At 43.7% G+C, this 22,598-nt stretch overlaps 1 protein-coding gene and 1 long non-coding RNA gene across 2 annotated transcripts in view; one reads left to right on the plus strand and one right to left on the minus strand.

Moving 5' to 3' along the window:
- Positions 1-679, plus strand: part of SRRM4 (serine/arginine repetitive matrix 4) — a 230,166-nt gene extending 229,487 nt beyond the window's left edge. Inside the window, 1 exon segment of the mRNA XM_078154359.1 lies at positions 309-679. Within this exon segment, the coding sequence (XP_078010485.1) occupies positions 309-576 (268 nt within the window). The 3' untranslated portion in view covers positions 577-679.
- Positions 680-10,222: 9,543 nt separating this feature from the next.
- Positions 10,223-20,522, minus strand: LOC110222798 (uncharacterized). Its single transcript, XR_013486488.1, has 3 exons — positions 19,959-20,522; positions 14,241-14,359; positions 10,223-13,327 (listed from the first exon to the last, which is right to left on the minus strand). It is a non-coding gene; the product is annotated as an uncharacterized LOC110222798 (long non-coding RNA).
- Positions 20,523-22,598: the final 2,076 nt, after the last annotated feature.

Raw genomic sequence — 22,598 nt, forward strand, 5'->3', positions numbered from 1 at the left:
TGAAGTGGCCTAAACCAAAATCACATGTGATCCCCACTTTACAAATTAGGAAACTGTAGCCCAGGAGTTTCAGTGACTTAGCCAAAGTCACAGATTATCCTCTCAAGGGCTTTCAGGATTAGCAGTGATGTTCCAGTCCAGGGACCCTGACTAGCAAAGACTTGGCAACACAGAACTATATGAGACAGGGGAGCTGGGTTTCAGTCCCAACTGTACCCCTGACTCCTGGTCAGCCAAGTCACCAGGTCTGTGTCCTTAACATTTGCGTGTTGCTCCTTCCTGTCTCCATGTCCCCGTCTCTCCCTCAGTGCCCGGAAACGTCCCATCCCCTACTACCGTCCCAGCCCCTCCTCCTCCAGCAGCCTCAGCAGCTACTCCTCCTGGGACAGCAGCAGCAGCCGGAGCCGCAGTCGAAGTTACTCACGAAGCAGTAGCAGCAGCGGCCGCAGCCGAAGTAGCAGTGAGAGCAGCAGCAGCGACGGTGATGGCGCCAGTGAACCTGGGAGCCACAGCAGGAGCTGGAGCCACAGCCAGAGTTATGCCTCTGAGGGCAGCTACGAGAGCACAGGCCGTTAAGGGAGGCCTCCCAGCTGTGGCCTCAGGACTCTGGCCCCTTTCTTCGTACTGACAGAAGCCTTGTGTCCCGGGGAGGCTCTAGGTCCCCCACCCACCCCCACCCCTCCCTCCACTCCAAGGAGAAGAGAGGACCCAGCAGCTCTGCTCTCCTTCCCTTTGCAGCCAGCCATGAGCCACGCATGCCCTGCAGCCATTCTGGACCAGAATCTAGTGGGGGTGGGGAAGAGAATAAACCACCCAAGGCAGAGGGAGCCCTTTGTATGATCCAAGGATCACCAAGCCAGTGGTTCAGATATGGGGCTTCATGGGGGCACCAGGGATGCCACTGAACATACAACACTCCACTCAGTTAAGTCTTTTTTCCATAATAAGGGCACGGCCAATGGACTCCATTGGACGCCATTTTGACTCCTTCCCCTTATACTGACACACATAGACACTCTGACATCATTTTCACCATCCTAATCCCAAGCTGTTATTTTGCAGCTCGTCCTAAATCCAGGTTGATAGCAAGAGAGAAAACCAAAGGGCAACATTACCCTGGGAAGCAGAAGTTTTATCCCAAGTTTGCTTTCCCCACTTAGTGAAGGAATGCTGAGTAGCCACACCATCCCAGTGCGTGCCTCTGGTTATGGGGAATGGGGAGGATGAGGTGAGAACCAGAATCAACAATGGTAGTATTTTATTTGGAAGTTGGGGACTGACAGAGGGGTGTGGAGAAGGGGAAGAGGGAATGGGAAAGGAGACTCAACCCTGGTTACCGATTCGTGGAGGCTTCGAGGCCAGAAGGCCTTTGGCCCAGAAGGAGGAAAGAAGGATTATCCTCGCCAGCCAAATCATCTCAGAGTGAAAGGTGGGAGATCTTGGGAAGAGAGAATGAACTACTTGGCTTGACTATTCCAAGTTCCAACTTTGGGAAATACTCATTTCTCTGTGGGAATGATATCATGAAAGATGCCGAATCAGGATGACACCCTGGTAGAATCTGCCTTTGGCACACTCCAGTGAGACAGGACGAACAAGAGGAGGACTATACCAATGAGGAAGAGAGGACAGTCCCCCATTCCTAATTGTACCTAGTGTTTCTTATACAAACCACCATCTCACCAGGCCATCTGAGCCATCAACTCTAGGGCTCCAATGGGCCACTCAGAAGGAAAGACTTTCCCAAGCTCCTCTAGGCCTTTCAGCAAGACCCCAGTACAACAGGCATTAACATTTCCAACATCAATAGGGTTCTCCAGGCCAGGGGAGGAGAGTGATTAAAAAGCCACCTGCATATAAGCAGCTATATCCTGAGTGACTCATAGAACTTATGATTCTCTTCCTGGACCCCAAGGACAAGGTCTGATTCATGTCCTCCCAGCTGGCACCAACTTCATCTCATCTAGACACCAGCTGGAAATACCTTGGGTGCCACTGATCTATGCCAGTAGCCAACGCCTACCAGTCTGGCCTCGTTCTTCCCTCAGCATTTTCCCATAACCTCCCTTATTCCCAAATCTCAAGCCCCAGACTTGAAGCACCCCAGAGTCATCTTCTTGTGATGCCTCTTGGGTCAAGGATGGTATCAATGTCTCCATTTATCTGATTAAGTCCCTATTCCCCAAACCCACCTCACCTCCAGGGAATTTAGCTTGGCTCAGCCTAAATTGCTTAGGTCCTAGAGCACAGATCATGCCCAACATAGGAGCTGGGGTGGGAGGGAAAGGCTTCTGAGGAGAAGAGCTTGCCAACTCGTACTTCGAGCATTCAGCTGTTGCTAGCTTTCAGTTAGAGGGAAGCCCCATCCTGGTCTAGCCCTAACTCCTGCTCCTTGATGTCACCCGCAGCCTGGTGCCAGGGGCAGCTGTAAGCCGATCAGCAAACCACAAATGCCGTGGGCTCAAGTCATATGATGGGTGCAAAGGAATGGGAGGAGGAACATGAGGACAGCTCAGTTGTCAGGAGAAGGGCAGGGGTGAGAGTTTCACTAGTCAGGGCAACAGAGGCAGGAAAGTAGGGTGGAGTGGCAGGGTCTGTGACGATCAGCCAGTTTCCATTATCCCTCCCTGGGGAGGCAGGACAGCTACCTTCTCATGGTGTGAAGCATATTGGCCACACTATGTTGGTAGCCCATTCAAAGCAGCTGAGAACTTTAATCATTTTTGGATTGTTAGAGTTTCCACTGCCTCATCACCTCATTCCACCTCTGCCCCAAACACACACACACACACACACACACACCCCTCTTTGGCTAGCAGCTCTCTGGGACCCTAAGCACCAAGAAGCCAAGTACCTGGTCAACCAAAGACCATCAGATAATACTTGGGGGAGCCTAGCAGTGTCTGTGGTCACTAGAGAGAGGAAGGAAGGACAAAATTAGTTCAACTGAAGTTTCCTTGAGGTTATGAAGACCGCTAATTCCTCTGATTTTCCCATCGGGAGAAACATAGGTGAGGGGGAGTGGTGATGTAGCAGGTAGAGATGGCCAGGGAAATACCTTCTCACACACCTTGGGAGGGTGTCTAGGAGGCCCCCCCTCACCTGACTCTGGCCCCCTGGCTTTCCCCTTCAGCTTTAACCCACACCCCCCTGCTTCCACGGTCAGGCTACTTCTGCTTCTAGTCCAGCTTCCTAACATCAAACTCATGACAGCACCACCATAGGGACAAAAAGAGAGATAAGTTGTTTCCCAGGCACAGGGAGGGCCCTCGACTGGGGAGCTAGAGGGGATGTATAGATAATGTATATATCCACCACAAGATGTGGACCTGATATTCTTTCTTCATGGAGATCTGTGGACAAAAGGCCTTCAGGTGCCATCCAGCCTCTTCTGGGAAGGCAGCGAGCTAAGGAGAACTTACAGCCCAGACACTCTTAAGAGGCCAACTCTCTATGAGGTCAATGCTGGAATTGTCTTGGGCCACTTTTCAAGGACTGCTTCAAATCATGTTATTCTGTGGAAGCTACTACACCTCGGGGTTTCTGGTCCTCTGACGCTGGAGAAAACCCTACTACCTTATTTATTTATTTATTTATTATTCTAATTTTTTGGAGGCAATCCACCACCATTTAACAGTATTTATTTATTTATATAGAGGGACAAGGCGGGGGGGCGGGGTTGGGAGGGCACTTTTAAGTTATTTTTGTGTCTAATTTATTCATGTCACTGTGGAAGTCTGAGGGGTTACAAGAAGGTTCTTGGAACATCTCAAGGAGCCAGGTTGTAAGGTTTTGGCTCTTACTCTATCCCTTGGTGTAACCAAAGTGTAGTCTTGGGTCCTATGAAATCTTATGACGTTATTGCAGCATGGACAGTGGTATTTTGTGGGAAGGCCAATCCTGTTGGTCTTTTCCAATCCAGCAGAAACCATCAAGCTGGGAGACCCATCCAGGCACTCATCCATTACTTCACTGGAAGCTGCATCTGATCTAATTATTTACTGTGATTCGTTCTGGGGGCTATGAATGGGAATAGGTCCCTTTGCTCCCTGTGAAGAGCAAAGGAGAATTCACTGTCTCTGCCCCACAGCAGCTGAATCTATCAAACAGATTCCATTTGCACTCAAGGGGTCAGTTTCCAAAGCACTTCGTTTCTAAGGGACCCAGAAATCATGCGACTGACAACCCAGGAGGGAAAAGAGCTTTTCTTTTTGAGTCAGGCCACTCCAAAGACCAACCCCCACCCCCAACAGGAATGATGCCCGATGGGCTATTTAGATCTTTGGCCTCGCTTTTTCAGTGTTTCGTATTCCAGCCTTGGAGACCTTTGTCTCTGTCAGGTCAACCAGCTAAGCTTGGGTGCATTTCCCAAGGTCCCTGTTGTTCTTCTCCTATTCGTGTGACTCTGTTAAACACAAACCTGTTTAAATGCCCTAGTCCTGGGTTTGGAAGGATCTTTACAGCATGGTTTATATTTCTGAGTGTTTGTGGGGAGCTATGTTTTTGGTTGGAAAAAGAACACTGAGCTACTGTATCATATCTGTTGGAATAATTGTGAATTGGAAAAAAGTCACTTGTCACCAAGCATGGTGGCCCCCCAGAGTACTCTGGGAAGGTCAAAAATGGTTCAGTGTCTTTGTCCAAAGACCTACAATGTCTCAGCTGAAAATCTTCATGTCTCCCAGGGAACTACTGAGTTTTTCCTTCCCGTTCTCTATCAGTCTTTCTTATTTCCTCCCTCTGTCTCCTAAGTGAAACATAATCCTTATCATGTCAATAAAGAGCCTCAATTAACCAGAACCCAATTAACTGGGAGTCTCTTTTGCCCAGAATTACTTTTTTTTTCTTTTTTTAAAAGCTTTTTAAAGAATTTCTTCTTAGCTTTCTGCTTTTAGGAGAAAGAGTGAAGACCACAAAGAAACCAGTTCTACCAAGGAGCTGGTCTTTAAAATAACAACTGATATATCCTAAGGTCCTTACACATTCAATTCAATAATCTCCCCATCTTGCTGAGATCATGTAGAATTGACCAAAGATTATAAGGTTAGAACTAAACTATCCACTATAGAGGATGGTGAAGATCTTCTAGCCCAAAGTCTTAATTTTACATAGGAGGAAACTGAGGCAGACAGAAGTCGTAATTTACCAATCTAAGGGCCCACAATAAGTAGCAGAAATAGTGCTTGAACACAAGTCTCTCTGATCTAAAATCCAATATGCCATGCCTTTGACAATGATGACTTTGAAATCCTTCTAATGCATCAAAGAAAAATGCATTAATGTTCACTGTCTAGACCATATTAGGTCAGGAAAGACTGAGATGGAGAGAGATGAGGACCTCTCTTTGATATGATCTAGCATGCCTTTCTCTTACTAAAGAGGAGACTGAGGCCCAGGAAGGGGAAAGGACTTACCAAAGGTCACACAGTGAGTAAGAAATATAGTTGGAATTCAACCCATATCCTCTCATCCAGACCCAGAATTCTGTTTCCTACATCACACTAACAGACTGATAGAATTTAAAGACATCTTCAACAGGACTTGAAACTGAAACTTGGTGTTATTCCATCTTGAGTTAACCAGAAAAAATGAATGAAGCAGAATCTCTCCCTAATCGCTGGGCATGGAATCAGGAAAGAAGGCCTGAGTTCAAATCCAGCCACAGATGCTTCCTAATTATGTGACCCTGGGCAAATCAATTAAGCTCTGTTTACCTCAATTTCCTCATCTGTAAAATGAGGATAATAATAGCACTTACCCTCCCAGGATGGTCCTGAGGATCAAATGGGATAATAATTTTAAAGTGTTTACCCAGTGCCTGGCACATACATAATAAGTGTTACATAAATTTTAGCTGCTATTATTATTATTGTTGTTATTCTCTGAGTATTCCAGTCCATTGGGATTTGACCTTATTGTTATTGGTGATTGGGAGCTAAAGTACCAATCCAAAAAGTCCCAAGTTTCAGAAATCCAAGGGGATTTAAAGATGTGAGATTCATGTTGAGGCCTTTTTTTATTTTCAAAATGCATTGTATTTTGAATTTTAATTCCTTCCCCCCCCCCAATTCTATTCCCTCTGAGTTCAGTGGGTGATGCAGCAGCTAGAGTGATGGACTTGGAGACAGGAAGACCTGAGTTCCAGTTCTGGGACTGTCACTTTCCCAATAGGTGACCCTGGGTAGGTCATTTCACCTCTAGTGGTACTCATTGTCTCCTGCACAAGATGACTGGGGCAGACGTGATGACCTCCATGGGCTGTTCCACCTACCAGTCCTATACCTTCTCAGCTGTTGACTTTTCCCCTTCCCAAACAGTGGGAAATCTCAGTCCCATTTCTCTAAGTTTATTATAGCAGTTTATATATATATATATATATATATATATATATATATATATATATATATATATATATATATATGTATGTATATGTGTGTGTGTATGTATGCATATGTATGTGTACCCATCTATATATCCAGACACATGCCTTTATACATATATACACATATAGACATCTACACACATGTACCACATGCAAGTGTACATACATGCACACATACCTATACATTTGTTTATACATGTATACACACCCACACATGCACACACACACATATGCAAGAATGCTCCACAAAATGCAAAGTAACTAATTGGAAGGCAGCAGCTGTAAAAACAAGGCCCTGGATGGGAGTCAGAAGACCTGGGTCCTCATCCTATTTCTACCGATAATGAACTGGCAGATTCATTCCCAGGGCCTGGGCCTTCAGCTCCTTTCTTTGTAAGGTCAGGGGAGGTTGGAGTGGTCAATGGTATCAAACTCAAATAGAGACAGGAGCCACCAACCTAAGTATAAGGATCCTTGAGGGGTCCTATTGACTTAGAAAGTCACACATTAACATCATCTGTATCCCATTGTATTTTTATTTATTTGGTTAAATATTTCCCAATTACATTTTAATCTGCTTTGGGCTGCGGTATGGACACCTTTGGCCTAGATTATCTCTAAGGTCGAGTCTAGTCAACACGAATTTATTTAACTCCTAACAATCAATCAACATTTATTAAGCACCTACTGTGTGCCAGGCACTGTGCTCATCGCTAGGTATACCTTTGTGTCAGGTCACAGTGCCAACCACTGTGGACACAGAGAAAAGATGGGGGAAAACTCTCTGCTTTCCAGAAGCTTCCATTCTACCAAGGGATGCAACACGCAAGTTGTTAAGTCATTTTTCAGTCATGTCTAACTCTCCCTGACCCCATTTGGGGTTTTCTTGGCAGAGATACTGGAGTGGTTTGTCATTCCTTCTCCAGCTCATTTTACAGATGAGGAAACTGAGGCAAACAGAGTTAAGTGACTTGTTTAAGGTGAGTCTTCCTGACTCTGGGCTTGGTGCTCCAAACCTAGCCGCCCCAACATGTAAACAGTTAAGTAAATTCACGATTGTTTAAGGTGGAGAGAGTTCTCACACGTAGAGGCACCCAGGAAGGCTTCCTGTAGGAAATGCTGTATCTGGTACAGGATTTAAACCCAGGGCTTTCTAACTCCAAGCCCAACACTCCTTCTACTAAACTACCCTGAGATCGCCCTATCAAACAAGCATTTATGAAGCACTCGCTGTGGGGGAGGCATTGTGCTAGACCCCTGGGACACGATGACAGAATTAAGAGTCCCTGCCCTCAAGGGGCTTACATTCTACCAGACACATTTCCCAATGGGTTATAAGGAGGTTATGAGGGGCTCTTGGTGGAAGGTTCCTCCCAGTTCTAAAATTTGAAGAGAGAGAGAGAGAGAGAGAGAGAGAGAGAGAGAGAGAGAGAGAGAGAGAGAGTGTGTGTGTGTGTGTGTGTGTAGGAGATAAGAAGCAACCTGATGTAATGGGCAGAGAGCTGGAGCTCAGGAAGACCTGGGTTCGAGTCCTGCTTCTGACACATACTGTCTATGAGACCCTGGCTTGAGCTCTCAGGGTCTCCCAGGTAACTCTTTTAAGACCATAAGTTACAAAGGAGATACAGATCTGTATGTGGAAGGGAGAGTCCACACTGGGAGTTCCTCGAAACTCTTTAAATCACAGGCTGGGCCTCCACCCCCAAAAATATAGATAGTAGAAAAAACACCTGTATCTGAAGTCAAAAGAAATCCTTGCTGTCTTTCTTTTTACACACATGACTTAAGGCAGGTCACTTTCCAGTCTCTGGCATTCATATCCTCTTCTATAAAAGGAATACCATATATACATACAGACATCCATATGTATGTACATACCCATACATGTATGTAAATGCACAATATATTCAGAGGTATAAATATTCACATATTTGTATACACATACATGTGTGTACATGTTCATTCAAATGCAATGCATATACTACACGAGCATATGTATACGTACACACCTGTGCACACATGTACATATCCATGCATGTGTTTGTGTATGCATATGTATCAATATGTATAAATATCACACATACCAAATTATTTTTAGATTGTCTCCCTAATTAGCATGTAAGCTCCTTGTGTATTGTTCACATACATACACCCTTTTTTTTTCTGTATCCCTAGAATTTAGCCCAGCTTCTGGAACATAGGAAGACTATGTTGACTAAATGACCCGTTGCCTTCCTGATTGACTGAATAGGGTCCTTTATACCACAACACCACAATATACATCCAAAGGGCTCATAGAGTGTTATTAAGATGTCTTCATAATCTAACTGTCCCCAATTCAGAATAATCAACCTTTTTTTTTATTAGCACTGGGCCATGTGTCCATAATTAAAACTTGTTTGAAAATCATAGTTTCAAAAATTCAGAGTTGTTTGGACCTCATGGACCATTAAGTCCAAACCCTTCATGTTGCAGAAGAGGAAACTGAGACCCAGAGAGGTCACATTAAGGGAAGGGAATAAACACCTACTGTGTGCCAGCACTGTGTTAAGCACTTTACAAATATTATTTCATTTGATCCTCATGACAACCTTGCAAGATAGATACTGTTATTATCTCTGTTTTACCAGTGAGGCCACTGAGGCAGACTGAGGTGAAGTGACTTGTCCAGGGTCATACAACTAGTAAGTGTCTGAGGCTGGTCTTCCTGACTCCAAATCCAGCATCCTATTCACTGCATCACTCTGATACTCCTGGATTCAGAGCTGGAAGGGACCCCAGAAGCCATCCAGTCCAACCCCTTTATTTAATAGATGAGGAAACTGAGGCCCAGAGAGGTTGAGTGATTTGCCCTGGGTCACTTTCTTCTGTCATCAAACCTGAAATTCTTTTACACTGTACTAAGCTTCAGTCCATCCATTAAAATGCGCCTTGGCTATACCTTGCAAATGCCATGAAGCCTGGCATGTAATAGGTCATCATTCTCTCCTTAATAATTTATTTCCTATTTATTGAATGATGTGGAAAAGGAGATTGACAATGTCTCCTGCCATCGGCTCTTTTCGGCCAGCCCGAGGCGCCATGATCGACAATCGACAGGCATCATTACGAAGTTAGCAGGAGCCCCAAGCATGCCGCAAATTGGAACCGGCAGAAATGGTGGCTTCGGTCATAGAAATTAAGTTCCAGCAGAACTAAAACACTGGTTATCTCCCAGAAAACCTCATTTAGATGGAAATTAATCGCTGAGCACAATTCCTGTGCAGGCACCAACTTCTATTAAAAAGTCACAACTCCCTGAAAAAATGCTTTCCTGAGCTGCTGGGAGCTGGGCCTGACTCCCATGACAGGAGGCAGAAAGACTCCAGAACCCTTCATTTCCTCACTTCTCAGGTCGAAAGAGGGTGTGTTTAGAAGCCGAAACTAAGACCAAGAAAAACAAATGATTTGCCCAAGGTCACAGAGATAACAATTAGAAGATTAAATTAATGGAATTAAATTAAATTAGTAGGATTAAAACCCAGCCCTTTGGATTTTATAATAAAATCAGGTTCTTCTATGCCACATTGCCTCTCAAATTTCTTCCTCCTCTGACATTCCAAGGTTCTATGTCCCAACCTTCTTCTTCCTTATGCCTCAGTTTCCTCATTTGTAAAGTGAAAGGGCTGGAAAAATGACTCCTAAAACCTGTCTCAGTTCTGAATCTTTGTTTTTTCTCATACTATGACCTCTCTAAGACTCAGTTCCCTATCTATAAAATAAGAGTACTGCCTCAATGGCCTCTGAGGTCCCTTATGGCTCTAGATGTATGATCCCTTTTGTAAATTATAAAACATCACATTAATATTGCTGTTTTATTAGAAATAAAAGCTAGGAGAATAGTAACTTTGTGTATAGGAATAAATGTTTGTTGACTGACTGACTGAGTGAGTGAGTGATAGAAGTCATGGAGTCTTCTCTCTCCATTTTCCAGAGCTCCAAGAAATTTATTGACTACCTAAAGCCTGCAGGTAAACAAAGGGTCTCACCTAGAACTCATTTCCCTCAAAGACAGAAAACATTGCTTTTCTCAGGCATGCCTCATTTCCCATGTACATCACCTCCCTGTGATATGATCTTCCCACCACTTGCCAGAGACAGGAAGGGAGAGAGAAAGACAGAGACAGAGACAGAGAGATAGAGAGAGAAAGAGACAGAGAGAGACAGACAGACGGAAACACAGAGACAGAGACAGAAACAGAGAGAGAGAGAGAGAGAGAGAGAGAGAGAGAGAGAGAGAGACAGAGAGAGAGACAGAGAGACAGAGAGACAGAGACAGAGAGAGAGAGAAAGAGAGGAGAGAGGAGAGGAGAGACAGAGGGAGAGAAACAGGGAGACAGACAGACAGACAGAGACAGAGACAGAGAGAGAGAGAGGAGAGGGGAGAGGAAAAACACGGAGAGAGAGATAGACAGACAGAGGAGAGGAGTGATGGGAGAAAGAGAGAGAGAGAGAGAGAGAGAGAGAGAGAGAGAGAGAGAGAGAGAGACAGAGAGAGAGAGACAGAGAGAGAGAGAGAGTTCCCTGGAGACTCCTCAGATGAGGGTGTGTTGGAGTTACCCTCTCCCTATAACAGTTCCCTCCCATGACCCTCTACCATTTCATGAAGAAGAAATTTCCTAAGGAGGACAGTTGCCATTTTCCCAGTACATGAGCCCCTGATCTCACTCAGTGCAGGGTAGAGGGCTTTGGGGTTTGGCAGATCTTAAGTATTTCTTGGCTCATCTGACCTGGAGGGCTCCATCCCGTTACAGAGCCAAGCCCTCCAGTCCTGTCCATGAACCAAATTTCCTCTCATCTGAGCCCAGCCTTCTTCAGAATCCAACTCCAAAGAGACCAGGCTTGAGAATGAAGTAAGGCATTAGAGAAGAAGGCAAGCAGACCTTCTCAATGACTTCTCTCTCATCTTCTGCTTTTCTCTTGAGTCCTTTCATTGAGGGTGGTTGACATTGCTGGGCTTGTTTTATGTCCTTGTAAAGCTTCCTTTCATCTCCACTGTCAGGCATTCTGTCCTTTTTTCTCCCGGGGGAATTTGATTTGATGGTCTGTATAAAAAAAGTTTTTTAAAAGGCTATGTCATAAAGAAAAAGTCCAACCATATTGAGTTCTCATGAAGGACCTGTTGTCTTCCCTTTGGAGTTGGAAGGGGATGAGCTATTAAGGGAAGACATTTATAACCAGGTAGCCTTAGAGGATCTCTCAAAAGCAATCTTGGCACCCAGGAGAAAAAAGAAAATTCTCACTATCTTTTGCCCTGATCAGACCACACATGGAGTAGTGTTCATTTCTGGGCACCATACTTTAGGAAAGATACTGATGAGCTAGAGAGTGTTCAGAGAAGGGTGGCCACCTTTTACAAAGGGCCTCAAGTTCATGTCATATGAAGTTGGTTGAAATTGTGGATCGAGTATGGAGAAGAGGAGACCCTGGGGTGAGGCAGGGGACGGGATAACTGTAATATTTGAAGGGCAATCACAGAGAAGAGGGATTTGGATTTGGTTTTGCCCTAAAGGACGGGGCCAAGGACAGTGAGTAGAAATTACAAAAGAAAGAAGGAAGGGAGCTAGAATTTATGAAGCACCTACTATGTGCCAGGCACTGGGCTAAGCACTTCACAAAAATTCCCTCACAACAAACCTGCAAGGTAGGTGCTATTGCTACCCTATTTTACACTTGAGGAAACTGAGGTAAGCAGAGGTTAAGTGATTTGCCCAGGGTCATCCAGCTAGTAAGGGGGAGGGAAAGAAATAAGCACTCGTACTACACCGATTATGTGTCAGGCATCGTGGCAAACACTTGACAAATATCTCATTTGATAGTAAGTGTCTGAAGCTGGATTTGAACTCAGGTCTTCCTGAATTTAGGCCCAATACTCCTAGCCCAACCCCCTCTTTGAACTAAGGCCCATAAATTTCATTGATCTGCCCAAGGTCACATCGATAGACGGTAACCAAGCCAGGATTCGTACTCAGGTCCTTTGAATCTAAATCTGGCACTCTTTCCACTATACCTCCCCATGGGCAAGTCATTTAACGTGAGCATCAGTTTTCCTCATCTGTAAAATGGGAAAAATTATATTTGTGCCACCACCCCTTGTCAGAGGGTTGCCTCAAAGCCCCATAGAAGTGAGAATTTCCATTACCTTTGGATGTGGCCAGGACTTACCTTTCAGTCAGCCTGGACAGAGTCACACATGGTCCTCTCTCTCTGGCAGCCCACCCTTCCATGCAACAAGTCAACAGGCATTCATTAAGCACTTACCGTATGCCGGTCATTATGCTGAACATTGGGGATGCACATAGAAGCTAAAGGCTAGTTCTGGACCTCAGGGAGCTTATATTCTAACGTGTGAAGACATACCGAAGGAAGCTGAAAAGAATCAGGGGATGGGAGAGGAGGTACCTGTGGAGAGGTTTGGTGGGGAAATCCAGAGAGTGAGAAGTCAAATCGGGAGAGGAATGGAGGAACGGGCCCTGCCTCAAAGCGGAGGCTCTGAGGGGAACTCCCTACCGGGAGAAGAGGACTCAGGGGCAAGATGATGTTCCCAGGCGCTTAGGAAGGGCCGACAACCCACAGGGATAGCTAAGGGAACTTCCCAGGGAGAAGGCAGCTGAGGCACGGAGATAAAGAGCAGAGTCAAAAACGGAGCCAGAGTCTTCCACACCCTCCCTCCCTTTCCACACCAGTCCACTCTTCGCGATGCCCTGATGATGAAGCACGCCTCTGCCATCAGCTGAAAGCGTTCCTGCTGCAAGGGGACGAACGAGATGTGCCTTCCGTCCGATGAGTCCATGGAGGGCTCTGATGCTGGGGCTAGCATGCTTGGCTTCACTACAAACAAATGGAGAGGCTCAAGCAAGCAAGCCTTTAGTAAATGCCTGCTGTATACCAGGTGCTGAAGATATGCTGAGAAAAAAAAAGACAGTCCTTGTCCTCAGGGAGCTTGCATTCTATAAGGAGAGCGATTAAGTATACATGTAAATTTACACAATGTATGGGATGGAGCTGAACGTCCTAGATCTTTGGTACAGAGAACTCCTAAGGAGAAAAATCCTCCTAAGTACCTTCTCTGAAATTTATATATAGTCTCAGAGATTTGACTAGGGAACTTTCCTGGGCTCACACAGTCACGATGGGCAGCTAGGTGGTCGAGTACTGGATTTGGAGTCTAGAAGACTCAAGTTCAAATGCTACTTCAGACTCAGGGCAAACCCTTTAACCTCTCTAAGTCTCAGTTCCCTCATCTGAAAAATGGGCACAATAACAGCACCTACTTCATAGGTTTGTTGTGAGAATCAGTTGGTCACTAAGCATTTAGCAAGCACCTACTATCAAATGAGGTAACACATGTAAGCCTCAAAACAAGTAAATTCTAGCTATTAGGATATTGTATTAAGGGTGAGACCTGAACCCAAGTCAGCTCTCCTTCCCCTAAGCCATGGTATCTCTCCCATGTGGGTTTCTCCTATAGCCAAGCCCTCAGCAACACAATTTGCCCTTATGACAAATCTGCCAGGTATGTGCTACAAGTACAATTATCCCTATTTTCCAGACAAGTAACTAGAGACTCGTAGAGGTGAAGAGGCAAAATGTATACAGTGCAAATTACAATTGCTTGAGCTTTCTTGGCAGGAGGGATGGTAAGCCTGTAAAATATCTCCCTGGGGAAATGTTTCAGGAGTTTGTCGGGGGAAAAAAACAGTCTGGTAGCTCTGTGCATCCCCTCTAAGAGAAACAACATGGGGAGAATGTCTGGGGAAGAATGGGTCTGTGGGGGAGAACTCTGGATCTGAAGTTACCAGGTCTGTCAGGTACTTACTGTTTGGCCTTGGACAAGTCATTTCCATCTCTGGGGGAATTTTTACCATCAATCAGTGAACTGGCCAACTGACAAGGGTGTATTAAACTCTGGCTACATTGCAGATACTGGACCAGGTGCTGGAAATATAAACAGAAAAATGAAAATCACTTTTCAAGATTTTAAATAAATCCTCGTATTTAATTCTCGGAATGACCCCATGAGAGAGGCAAAGTAGGAATCATTATCTCCAGTTTATCCAAGGAAATTCTTGGAGGGAGGTGTACTCTTGTCAAAGGCTGTCAGCTCACTGTCAGCTTAGCATTTCAGCTGTTCCTTTGGGTTTGTAAAGGCTTTAACAACAACCCTGCCCAGGACCTGTGATTGCCTTGGTGTGAGAGCTCCCAATGTGGAAATGACCTCCCCTGCTTTAGAGTGGCACCTCCTCAGTAACTTACAGTCTTATAGAAATACTTGTGGCATTTAAAAGTTAAGTGATTTACCCAGGGTGATGAAGGGGGTACCTGTAAAATATCAACTTAAACCCAGCTGTCCTTGGCTACCTCTGCCTACCAAGCTACTCTCCTTATCAGGCATTATCCCCATTTACAGATGGGAAAGCTGAGGTCCAAAAAGGTCATGGAAACATACATTTAGAAATGGAAGGTACCTTAGAGATCATGCAATCCAATCCCTTCATTTCGCTGCTGCTGTCATTTCAGTCATCTCTGACTCTCCACGTCCCCATCTGGAGTTTTTTGTTTGTTTTTCAGGGGGAGCAATTGGGGTTAAGTGACTTGCCCAGGGTCACACAGCTAGTAAGTGTCAAGTGTTTGGTCTGAGGCCAGATTTGAACTCAGTTCCTCCTGACTTCAGTGCCAGTACTCTATCCACTCCACCACCTACCTGCACCTTGGAGTTTTCTTGGCAAAGATACTGGAGAGGTTTGCTATTTTCTTCTCCAGCTCATTTTACAGAAGAGGAAACTGAGGCAAACAGGGTTAAGTGACTTGCCCTGGATCACACAGCTAGTAAGTGTCTAAGGCTGGATTTGAATTCAGGTCTTACTGACTCTAGGCCTGGTGCTCTATCCACTGTGCCACCTACCTGCCCTGACATATGCTTAATTAGCACCTTTGTCCGGCTCCTTTTACAGATGAGAAATTGAGTCAGATTTAAGTGACTTAGCCAGGGTCACGCGGTAAGTGTCTGAGACCACACTGAGCTCACAAAGATGAGTCTTCCTGACTCCAGGTGGGCCAAGAGCTCTATCCACTGCACCATAGAGCTGCCCTTTATTTTACAGATAAGGAAACAGAAGCCCAGAGAGGCTTGTCCAAAGTCACACTGAAAGTAAATGGAAGGGCTGGGTTTGAACCCAGTGCCTCTGAATGCAAAGCCAGCATCTTTCCTAATAGTCACACCTCAGTGTGCCCCCAGGCAGAGATGAGCCATGGCCTGGGAGGCGACCCCTCAGCTACAATCCATCCCTCTGCCCTTTACCCTTCCCACTGAATTGCCCCAAGCATTACAATTCCCACTGATAGCTCCCTATACTAGCCACTCACTTTAAATCCCTGTACAAAGCTTAGAAGAGAGGGACCTAGAGGTAGCAGAGATTGATGGGGACAGCCCTTTCCTTCCCTGCCCACACTGTGCTCCCCAACACACTCTCTCTCTCTCTCTTTCTCTTTGAAGAGTGTACATATGCTCACAACACACACACCATACACATACACACTCACATATATACATGCACACTCATGCACACATTTAATTCACACATATATACACGCTCTTCATACACACACTCACATACACAAACATACATACACTCTTTCGAGCACGTACACATGCTCATAACATACACACACTACACACATACACACATACATTCACTAACACACACACTCACATACAGACATGCATGCTCACACACATTTACTCTCACATTTATACACTCACATACACACTCATTCATACACACACACACACACACACACACACACACACACACAAACTGCATTTTGCATTAGCCTTGGTGCCTGGTGACCAAAATAAATTAACAACATTTCATGACAAGTGCCTCCTCACACAGATAGAAATAGAACAAATTCCCCCTGGAATGATATTAATACTGAGCAGGTTCTCTGGGATTAATGTCATTAGCTTGAACAAACACTGGAGGAATTAAGTCATGAAGTATTTGGGGCTTAAAGCGCCCCTCCTGCTTCTCAGACACTGGAGCAGTGCATGTAAGCAGCAGGGGACCAGCTATGAAACACTGACAGGAAGACCTTAGTTCAGATCCTGCCTAGAATCCTTACTAGCTGTGTGACCCTGGGCAAGTAGCTTATATATTTTGGACCTCAGTTTCCTCCTCTTTCAAAATGAGGGAGTTGGCCTTTACAGTTCCTTCCAGCTTTAAATCTGTGAGATGGTGCCTAGAGCTAGAGGTCTGGAGTCAGGAAGATTTGAGTTCAAATCCTACCTCAGATACTTACTAGCTGTGTGACCATAGACAAGTCACTTAACCTCAGCCTGCTTCAGTTTCCTCAACTGTAAAGCAAAGGTAACAATAGTATGTACCTCCCAGGGTTATTATCACACACACACACACACACACACACACACACACACTCTCTCTCTCTCTCTCTCTCTCTCACCACACACATATACACCATACACATACACACTCACATACACACACTCACATACACACATGCACGCTCACACACACATTTAACTCACACATATACACATGCTCATTCATACACAAATTCAAATGAGAAAACATTTGTAAAGTGCTTAACACAATGCTTGGTTCATGGTAGGTGCCTACTGAATGTTGCTTCATTGTTTAATTTTTATTATGAATTCGCCATGTAGATGGGGTCCTCATGGTAAATGATACAAGTAGTCATTGCTATTTAAAGAGAGCTTTAAGGCATACTTTACATATATTGTCTTTATTGATCTTTGACAAGACACGGTGAGGTGTGGGTACTTCCATTTTGGAAATGAGGAAACTGATCCTCAGTGAGAGGGAACCTACGAGCTTATCTCTGCCTCTCAGCAGCTTCTACCCTGTACCCATAGTTCTGCACTCTGAGGCCAAGCAGAATAAAGCTAATCCCTATTTCATATGATGAACCTTTAAATGTGTAAACATAGATCTTATGGGCTCCCTAAGATTTCTCTCCTTTAGGCAAACATCTCCAGTTTCTTCAACCCAATCTCAAACAGTGTAAGATCCAAAGCCCCTCTCAATGATATACATAATTTAGATTAAAATAAACAGAGCCGTTTGCTGCACATAAGAAAATACTGAAGACTGATGTAATCCAAATGATACCAGACCTCCTCAATGTACCTTCTTCCCTTTTGGTGAGTTACAAACTAAGATCTCCTGCCCTCTCACCATCTAGTGATTGCTTGGAGAGAGATGGAGGAGACTTGATGACTTGAATAAAGGCATGGATGACACGTTCCTACACAAAGATGAGGGGCAGGGCTAGCTAACAGCCTGCATAACTATCAGGATATAAAAAAAGATCTTGACAAGTTAGAGCAGTGGACTGAATCTAGTAAAAATAAAATTTAGCAAATGTAAAGTCACACGCTTGGGTGGAAAAAGTCAACTTCCCAAGTATAAGATGGCGGCAGCATGGTTAGACAGCAGTTTGTCTAGTCAAGATCTAAAGGACTGCAAATTTCAAGGTGTGATGTAGTAGCCCAATTAGCCAATGCACCCTTCATCACATTAAGAAAATCATGGATTACCAGAGTGCGAAGATAGTCCCTTCACTTCTCTGTCCTGTTCTGTGTTCAGTTCCGGGCACCGTCATTTAGGAAGGATGTTGTTGATATGCCATAAAGTGTCCAGAGGAGGACAAGCAGGATGATGAAGGGTCTTGAATCTTTGAGTTATGAATAACAGTTGAAGGAACTGGCCACATTTAGCAAAAAGAAAAGAAGGCTCAGGAGGGACATGAGAGCTGTCTTCAAGAATCTGAAAGCCTGTCATACGGACAAGGAGTACACTTGTTTTGCTTGGCCCCAGAGGGCAGAATCAGAAACAATTCATGAAAACTGCAAAGAGGCATCTTCAATATCAATAAAACAATCAAAACTGAATCCTGTCAATGTTATGATCCATCTTGGACCCAGAGCTGAAATATAAGGAGGCATCTCCCTCTCACCCCTAGCTTCTTTGTAGAGGTGAAGGTCTCTGCATGTGGAATGCTGCATATAGTTAGATTTTTCGATATGTAGCTTCTTTTGCTTACTTAGTTTCCGCCCCCCTTTTTTATTCTTCACTAAAAGGATGGCTCTTTGGGGGCAGCTGGGCTTAGAATCTAGAAGACAACTTCATGAGTTCAAATGCAACCTCAGACACTTGAAAGTTGTGGGACCCTAGACAAGTCACTTAATCCTGTTTGCCTCAGTTTCCTCATCTGTAAAATAAGCTGGAGAAGGGAATGGTAAGCCAGTCCAGTATCTCTGATAAGAAAATCCCAAATTGGATAATGAACTAACTAATGGGGCGTGACTAAACAAAAACAAAATTATCTTTTGAATTCTCAGGGATATTTTATCATTTCTTTTTTTAATACAAGGATTTGTCATCTGCTATTTTATAAAGGGCAGCAGATTTCTTGTGTCTAATCTGGGCTACTTGGTTATGTCTTTCTATCATAAATTTAGCATTATAAAGGACCTTAGAGATCAAGTCTAACCCTGACATTTTACAGAAGATGAAACAGAGGCAGACAGAGGTTAAGTGACTCGCCCAGGGTCAAGCAGCTACTTTACCCAGACAAGTCATTTAACCTCTGTCTGACACCAAGTTCGATGCTCTAACCCTTATGCTATGATATTTCTCAGGTATTCTGTAGATGCTAAATTTTTCCAACCTACTGATGTATGTTGCACAGTTTCTACATTTTCTTTGCAAAATCTTCACTGACCAATAAGTCCAGGATCTTTAAGAATGAACTTTCTACAATACCCAAAGGGCAATTAAACTGTGCATACCCTTTTGACCCAGCAATATCACTACCTGATCTGTATCCCAAAGAGATAAAAGAAAATGGGAAAGGACTATTTATACAAAAATATTTATAGCAGCTCTTTTTTGTGGTGGCAAAGAATTGGAAATTGAGGGAATGCCCATCAATTGGGGCATGGTTATAGGATTACAATGGAACACTACTGTGATATAAGAAATGATGAGCAGGAGGATTTCAGAAAAACATGGAAGGACTTACATAAACTGTTGCAAAATGAAGTGAGCAGAACCAAGAGAACAACTGTACACAGTAACAGCAATATTTTATGATGATCAACTGTGAATGACTTAGCTATTCTCAGCTGCAAAATGATGCAAGAGAATTCCAAAGGACACCTGGTGAAAAATGCTATCCACATCCACAGAAAGAAGGAATGAAGTCTGAATGCGGATTGAAGCATACTATTTTTCACTTTTTTTCATGTTTTTTTTCTTTTGGTCTGTTTCTTCTTCCACAACACAACTAACATGGAAATACATTTTACATGATTGTTCATGTATGACAAATATCAAATTGCTTAAAATTTTAGGGAGGGAGGAGGTAAGCGAGAGAGGAAAATAATTTGGAACTCAAATTTTTTTAAGTGAATGTTAAAATTGTCTTTATATGTAATTGTGAAAAAATAAAATACTATAAAAATATTTTTTACAAAAAAGGATGAACTTACTATATAGTATTGATGGTAGCAATGGCCTAATCTTATATCAGTCCCAGGAACCTCTTCCATTTCTGTGAACAAATCTGCTGGACTCAAATGATTTCTTTGACAGTTCTTGTGGACTTTCTTCTTGCTTGAATTCATGTGGGTGTCACCCTTAGAGGGCCTTTTGATTACATTCTTTCATCTTAGCTATTTCAAAGGTTCCATCTAGAAATAGAATCCAAGGATCACAGGATCATAGCTTTAGACATTCAAGAGACCAGGAAGGCCAGCTAGTTGAAGCCCTTCTTACAGGTGAGGAAAGTGAGACTCAGAAATGTCAATTGACCTCCCCAAAGTCACGCAGGGCAAAGCAATAAAAGTCAGGGTCTGAACCCAAATCTAGTGTCCTTTCTTATACCATGCTCCCTCAAATATATTATCAGAAGTGATAATTTAACTCAGATCTTTTGACTCCCAATTGGAGGTTCTTTCCTCTGTGCATCGTAAGTGACATTGATAGGTTCAAGAACCTACATCCACAGTCAGTCTTTACTATAGTTACATAGTAGTCATTTAACAAATGTTTATTGATTGAATGAAGGAGAGTTTGTTGAGGAAGTATTTCTATGCAGTTTTAAGCTATTGATCATGCAGTCTGAGAATATTTATCAGTCCTCTTCCTCCTTTCAGACAAGGAAGCATTGACCTTTCTGTGGCTACCTTGGGGTTGCAAGCTACAAATATAGATTTGTTTTATACACTTTCTAAAGCCTTAGGAATCTGTTTTACTGTTCCAAAGGTGAACAATGACTGGTATTGCATGGGTGCTGCTTGACTTAAAATGTATATCTTGCTTGAGCTTTGACTTCAGGATGCTACTAAGTTGCTTTGCTTATACAGTCACAACTTTCTCCTGGATAACTTTGTGACCAATGTGACTTGCCTGGAGAAGACGGAAATAATTCATGTTGTTGTTCAATCATTTCAGTCAGTTCTGACTCTTCGTGACTCCATTTGGGGTTTTCCTGGAAGAGATGCTAGAGTGGTTTACCATTTCCTTCTCTAGCTCGTTTTACAGATGAGAAAACTGAGGCAGAGAGAGGTTAAATGACTTGTTCAGAATCATACAGCTACTAAGTGCCTGAGGCTGGATTTGGATACAGGGCTTACTGAGCCCAGGCATGGTGCTCTATAGCTGTGCCACCTAGCTGCCCTGGGATATTCATAGCTATCACCTTTATCCATTGGCTTTATTTGGCCTCCCAATTCAACTTCAAAGCCTTCAGGCTCTATTCTTGGCATATATTGAGAATCTTATGCTTACCAAGTACAAATGACATTTTGATATCATCAAAGCAGGCATCAGTCTGAATATTACCCTTAGTGACATCTACTAATTTGTTTCTGTCCCCCACTCCAAGTGCCTCATAGCATGGACGACATTGAGTTTTGAGGGGGTTCGTTATTATTACTCTTCTAGCATAGAGACTAGATCAGGAGTTCTTAACCTGGGTCCACAGACCCCTAATAGGTCTGTGTATAGAGTTCAGGTAATCCATTAATTTATTCCCAATATTTTAATAACTACATGTCAGTATAATTGGTTTTCCTTGTAATCTTCTGTATTTTGTTTTATGAATTTAAAATATATTATTCTGAGAAGGGATCCAGAGTCTTTACCAAACTGCCAAAGGAGTTTGTGAGACAATAAAGGTTAAGAACCCATTGCCAAGGGTAATAGCTGTTGGGGCTCATGGTGGGTAAGGGTAAATCCCTCTGCTTCATACCCGGCCATGTGGTTTTGTCCTGTGTTCATTGATAGCAGAACGAGGTTACTCTGTGTTTCATTCCACCATCACCCCTTTAATTCCCAAGGCAAGTTGCTGTTTAATTTATAACCTTGAAATGTAGGGTTTTCCCCATCAAGAAGAAGAAAGTTTGAAAAAATGTTATCTTCCGTACAAACATGGATCAGAGAGGGGAGTTTATTCCCACAAAGCACAGAGGATACTAAACAATAAAGAATCACAGAATGATTAGAACAGAATCCAGTAACTTATCACAATTAACACAATCACTTGAGAGGCTAATATTTAAGCCTCCTTGGAATACCACGCAATAGCAAGGCTGCTATTTAGTCATTTTTTATTTCTTAGCTGTATGATGATAAATTGTCTGGTAAAACACCTACTGAGATTTTCCTTCTGGGGGCCTCTCACTGAGTTCTCTGTCACAGGCCCTATATAGTGACCACTGTACAACCTCCACTGCTCTGGTAGATGTTACCCTTGTCACAGACTTTCTTTCAATGGTCAAGCTGCTGAAGGTGGAAAAAAGAAGACATGAAAGAAAGAGGCAAGGCAGACAACTTAAACCACTTGACTGCATGTTCCACGTGGAGAATGAGAGCCCTTCACCTGTCCCTGCCATTATGAGAAGGTAGGAAAGGATCCTTCCTTCCTCCAGTCCCCAACTAAGGTCACATCTTCTCTTCTCAAAAGCTATCTCCAAGAGGCCAACCAGTCATACACTGCCTCTTTTTCTTCCACTTGGTGTGACATCAGCTTTTTTTCCACATCTCTCACAACTGTCCCCCTTCTGTCCTCTGCCCTTGTTCAGATCTCCTTCCCCTCTGAATCTTCACTGGTTCCCTATTTCTCCTCA

This window comes from Phascolarctos cinereus, unplaced genomic scaffold (genome assembly GCF_003287225.1).
Source record: "Phascolarctos cinereus isolate Bilbo 61053 unplaced genomic scaffold, phaCin_HiC Scaffold_4;HRSCAF=312, whole genome shotgun sequence".
In the NCBI taxonomy this organism is placed as follows: domain Eukaryota; kingdom Metazoa; phylum Chordata; class Mammalia; order Diprotodontia; family Phascolarctidae; genus Phascolarctos; species Phascolarctos cinereus.